The sequence below is a fragment of the Arvicola amphibius genome, chromosome 14 (genome assembly GCF_903992535.2).
Source record: "Arvicola amphibius chromosome 14, mArvAmp1.2, whole genome shotgun sequence".
Taxonomy (NCBI): domain Eukaryota; kingdom Metazoa; phylum Chordata; class Mammalia; order Rodentia; family Cricetidae; genus Arvicola; species Arvicola amphibius.
The window spans coordinates 5,295,550-5,301,367 of NC_052060.1; the positions used below are offsets into that span (position 1 = coordinate 5,295,550).

At 47.5% G+C, this 5,818-nt stretch overlaps 1 protein-coding gene across 1 annotated transcript in view; it reads right to left on the reverse strand.

Moving 5' to 3' along the window:
• Positions 1-5,175: 5,175 nt before the first annotated feature.
• Positions 5,176-5,818, reverse strand: part of LOC119801187 (speckle-type POZ protein-like) — a 2,710-nt gene continuing 2,067 nt past the window's right edge. Inside the window, 2 exon segments of the mRNA XM_042054130.1 lie at positions 5,176-5,512; positions 5,514-5,803. Coding sequence (XP_041910064.1) covers positions 5,176-5,512; positions 5,514-5,803 — 627 coding nt within the window.

Genomic DNA, 5,818 nt, shown 5'->3' on the forward strand with positions numbered 1-5,818 from the left:
TGTTCTCCAGGGCTGTAAAGAAAAGCAGGCTGCTCTCTGCCTTCCCATGCCCACCTCACTGAGGAAGGCTTTGCAGCCACTGCCTGCTGAATCCTCCTCTCCCAGCTGCCTTGGTCACAGCCCAAGCCTGAGAACTCTGCTTACAGCCATCTGCCTGCAGCGACTGACTGAAGTGAGGAGGGACCCGGGAGATGCCGGATCCCAATTTCAAACAGCCTTCCCGAACTGCTTGCATGTTTCACAGAGAACAACTGCTCCCAGCTCCCAGACTGTAGCTGTGAGAACCTTGGGGTACAGCAATGCCCAAACAGAGCCGGTTTTGGTGGCGCATGCCGGTAGGATTTGCTGAAGAAGACGGGGGGGGGGGGGGGGGGGGGGGGGGTAGGGGGGGCAGCAAAGGTGGCTGAGCTGAGCAGCCTACCTAAAGGGACATCTGCCAGATGGCAGAGAAGTTTTTTCTTACCAGGATTAAGATCAAAGAAGAAATCATCCTGAGGTTTGGCCTGCCCAAGATAATCGGAAATGATGGTAAAACTGCCTTGTTGCCTAGAAAGTCAGGGCATGGGTAAGACTGGGGAAATTACATTATACATACAGACCCCAGAGTTCAGAACAGGTAAAAATGATACCAAATTAGCTTTGGAATCTGGCACTAGAGACTGGGTACAGCTCCTTCCCCTAGCCCTGTGCCAGGTGCAGAATACCCCATCTTGGCTTGGACTTAACCACTATAAGATGCTATATGGGGGACCTCCCCCATTGCCTCCTTTAGGGCCCATCCTGACCCATTTGCTCACCAACCCGATCTGTAGGCATGGTTGAAGGCTTTCCAGATCTCCAAGCCCAGGCATAGAGACCCCTGGCCACCATGACACCTGGAAATCTCGCATTCATACCAGAATTGATCTGGGGTATATCTGGAGGGACGTGAGAAAACCTGCAGCACCCCACAACCAGAACAGCAGCTGCTCGCTCATATCTACAGTCCACGCCTCCTCAAGCCCTTGCTTTGATACCCCTGTCCTCACCCCTGTCAACTAGTAGCAGGGCAAGCCTCCTGGGATGATGCATATCCTCCACAGCTGCCCCTGGAGGCTGGCAGATTTTCCCCTGGAGAAAATATTCGGGTGTGCCATTCAGAACACAGATGCCACTTAAAAGAGCTAGATTGTTATACTTCCCCAAAACAAAGCTCCATGTGGAGCACAGGGACCTATGACATCTCCCCCACTTGTCTCCCAGGGGTGAGCAGCAGGACTCTCTCCATGGGTGTTGGGAAGGACTTGGGGCATGCGATGGTATTTCCAAACAGAATACAGCATCGAGATTTAGGTGCCACCTTCACCATTAAGGTAGAAAACCAAGTAACATCTGACCAGGGCCTGCTACTGCAGGCTGGATTAGACACTCGTAAAGGGGCCCTAGCTATCCCTGCTGCTACCCACTGGATTAAGCTACTCTCCCTGCTTCTCTGCAGGCATATCTCAAGAACCCTAAGATCTCACACCCTTTCTAGGTTGGCGATTCTGTGTACGTTCGGAGACACCTGTCCCAGAACCTTAAACCTCACTAGAAAAAACCCTACACCTACTGCGCTCAAAGTGGACGGGATTGCAGCCTGCATCCACGCGTCGCACGTCAAGCCTGCACCTCCACAGGATGACCTAGGGCCTTCCAAATGAAAGCTTCAGCGTACCCAAAATCCTCTCAAGGAGGCCTGATTCTGCCAGGCTTGCTGTTCTTTGCCCTGATGTTTATACCTCAGGACATAACCCAGACCCTGACTAACTTTGAGACTGGGCAAGCCTTAAGGCTAGCCACTGGAGTTTATCTCCTGGATACATGGTTCCCCCAGCTAACTTTTGACCTGTGTGTTTTAGCAAAAGACTCTTGGGAGGATACTGAGCAAACCCCTGGAAACTTTTCTGAATGATATTTGTTCAGGGGGAAATGTAAACTCTGCAGTACGGGGGGGGGGGGGGGGGGGGGGGGCTAATTTATTTTATTGTGCTACCTGGGGATGTAAAACCAATTGCTAATGTCTCTTGCTAGAGGGTTAGCAAAAAGGACTTAGTCTCTTTCACCCATACCACACCAAGAAAATCTAAAATCACAATCACTTTCCACTAAGGAGGGAAAAAGAGCTAACTGGTTAACAGACAATACTTTGTGTTTACGGTTGTATGATCCAGAAATGAAAGACATAGGGACTCTGTTCACACTGTGAGTTGTAACAACTCCCATGACCATAGTACTAGGGCCCAACCCGGTATTACCTGACCAGGGCCAGCTAGCCCCTGCTGAGGTAGCCTCCCTTGCCAGGGCCCTGGGCCCCACTCCTAGTCCTAAGAACCCTTCTTCAACCCCTGCTTCACTGCTGGCAAGCTCTAATACAGGCCAGCGACTGTTTAATCTGAAAGTGGGAGCCTTTGTTTGCTAACAACAAACTCTCCCAAGTCCCAGGACGACAGGACCTGGTGCCCTCTATTGGTCTATGACAACAGTACAACCTACAACACTGGTTTAATTTCTGTGTGCAGATCCAATTAGTTCTCCAAATTTACTAATAACTCAAGATTGAGATATTGACCAAATAAGAGGAGGGAATGTAAGACTTTCAGACAATTCTGAAGCCATTTCTGACAATTCTAAACCCTCTCAGCCTTCATGCCAAAGTGCTTCCCCTCCTCCCCTGGTAACCAAGGACCTAACAGCTACACATGCACATACTCAGTTCCTGCACAATTACCCATATATGTATGTTTTGATTCAAATCCCCTAGGAAATGGGGTCAAAATGACCTCTTACCCCATCTGATCTGGCCCCAAAAAGCTGGTATAGGCTACTTTAAAGCAAAAAGCCACAAAAGGAAGGGGGTGTCTAGGGTTGTTTTTTTTTTTTGCTATTATGATTGGCTTCTTCAAAGGGCTATTATCGATAATTGGCTGAAGAGCATTTGCCAGATCAGGTGAGGCAAGAGGGAACATCTGAGGGTCACTTTGCCCTTTCCCAGGGACTAAGTCAAAACACCAGGAACTGAGTCAACACCTAAGTGTTATTTTGCACCTAGTCAATAACTGAGGTCTATTTGCTGAACATTTACAAGGCCTCGGGGATGATGGAAAGGTCCCAACATTTTAGTATGTGTATGTGTTGTTGTTAGGTCCTTGGTTCCTGGAGGGGAGGCATTGCTGCTGAGAGGCCTCAAATTGGCAACAAAAATGGCTTTAAGTTATTTTAGAGTTCTACCTTTTGACAAAAAGGGTGTGATTTGACACTAGCATGGCTACCAACATACACATGAACATGTTATCTTCAATCTTTGAAGCCTGAATCAACAGGGAGCTTGGCTGGGATTAAGCGGTAAATCTAGTACTCCACACTAAGCTGGAAAGAGTTGTAGAAAAAAAACAAGGAGAGTCAAACAAAGGAGTGGGAGAGGGGATACCCAGGCATTGACCCTGTTTCTAAGAGAGATGAATTTGTGACAATTGCACAGAAGGAAGATTTAGCACAATTAATGAAAACCCAGAGACAGATATTGTGGTTCAACCTGAATAACAATAAAGAAAAACAGTCAGCCACTGTATCTTGCCTCTACCTCAGAATGAAATGGGTGAGATCCTGTCTTCATGAATGCTGAAATCCCCACACTGCACAGTCCACTGAGTTCCTCTTTCCCATTATATGCCTTTCTCCATGCAGGATATAAATCCTGCCTCAACATTCCTAGTGCTGGAATTAAAGGTGTGATCCCAGGCATTGGGATCACCTTTGTGTGATCTTAGTTTCTCCTGTAAGACAGATTCAATCTCAAGAAGCCCAGGATGACTTTGAACTCACAGAGATATCTCATGCTCTGTCAAACAAGTCCTGGGATTAAGGTGTGTGCCACCAGTCCCTGACCTGTATACCTGAACAGATGGCTGCTTTGTCCTCTGAACTTCAAGCAAACTTTATTTATTAAACACAAATAATATACCACTATAAAAGGTGATAGAAATCAGAGAATAAAGAATCATATTCCCAATATCTAATGAAAGAACCACAGTTCAGGAAAAGAAAGTTTGAATTCTTTTTTTTTTTTTTTTTTTTGGTTTTTCGAGACAGGGTTTCCCTGTAGTTCTAGAGCCTGTCCTGGAACTAGCTCTTGTAGACCAGGCTGGCCTCGAACTCACAGAGATCCGCCTGCCTCTGCCTCCCGAGCGCTGGGATTAAAGGTGTGTGCCACCACCGCCCGGCTGTAAATTTGAATTCTTAATGAATCAATCCCCTTCACCTTTTTCAGAACCAATCAATGTTATTTTCCAAAGCTGAGTCAATCAACACACTGCCAGGGGCAGTTGTCTTTTTCCCCTTAGGACCTCATATCTCATTTTCACAAGAGCATGATGGGCTGTTATCCACTCTGCCACAGTCAGTGCTAAGAAAGAAACTGAGGGCTTGTGGACCTATGTGGCAGTGAACACTGAGTCCAAACCTCCAGAGCTCAGCAGAGTTGGAGGGACTAAAATGGGCTTCACGAAACAGAAACACTACTAGAAGGCACAAACTGATTTTAAATATTTTACACATTTTATTTTTAATTGGGTAAGGTTTTGTCTACAGAGATGGCTGTGCCCATGGAGTAGGAACTCAGATCCTCTGTAGCCCCAGATAGAGATGGTTGAAATGCCCCCATGTGTGCTGGGAAGTGATCAAGGGTCCCCTGCAGGAATAACTATTGCCTTTTCCACTGAGTCATCATCTCTCCAGTTCGCACATGCTGGGTTTGGAGGAAAAAAATGTGTTCTTTTTCTTCCCCTTCTCTGCTAAATAACATTCATGTTTATTCTTTCCTTTGTTCTGATCTCTTATTCATATCTGCAAAGAAACCTTACTGGGATGAGGTCGGGATCATCAGAACCCTGAATCCCAGTTTCCATCTGATGGGAAAAAAAATCAAAGCAGTCTAACGACAGGGTAGAAGGTGCATAGAGCATACCAGAGTCCAGTGCTGCTGCTCACCCTACCTGCCCTTCAACTCATTTACAGCGGTGTTGAAGCCAGGCCTAGCAGCTGTGTTTCCCCAAATTCATTGTAAATGCACCCACAGAGCCCACAGTCTAAACAGTACCATTAGTAACAATATTAAATGCTTCTCCTGGAAGACACTAAGTCACAGCCCACAGGGTCCTAAGATCGCTTCAGGCGTTTGAGGGGGGGCTCCAGGAAAAGACAATGTGCAGAACCCAGGCAGACACATACTTCAGCCACCAAGTGGGGATAGGAGTCGACCACTGTCTTCCAGCTCGAGGTCTGAAAAACCTCGGAAGCATGAGCTGTAATGAAATCCATTGCCCGAGTTTTCAACTGCACTGCGCTGTGGAGGTCAGCCAGGAAGAGAGTGTGGGCAGCATTCTCCACAGAGAGGTCTCTGCAGAGGGCCCTCTCACACATGACCTTCAAACGCTCCAGGGCATACTTGTCAGCAGCTGCCAGCACCGCATCTGCCATGCTGTGGAGATCTGGTTCTTCCGGTGTAAATGAAGTCCATCATTGCCTTGAAGACTTCAGGTTCCATGTCATGTATTTCAACGCGATTCTTTCTGCTCTCCTCCATGTCGTGTTCAAACATGGCTCTGAAAACTGGAGAGCGAGCAGCTAAGATGGCCTTGTGAGCCAGGAATTCCTGGCCAGCTACCACCAGGCACCAGTCTGTGATGTGGGAATTCTCCCACAGCTCTCCTAGCTCATCTACCAGTGTGCAGCATGGAATGTCAATCCCTGGCTGGGTGTTCTGTTCAGAGATGCTGATGTAGTCCTGAACCTCGCACCA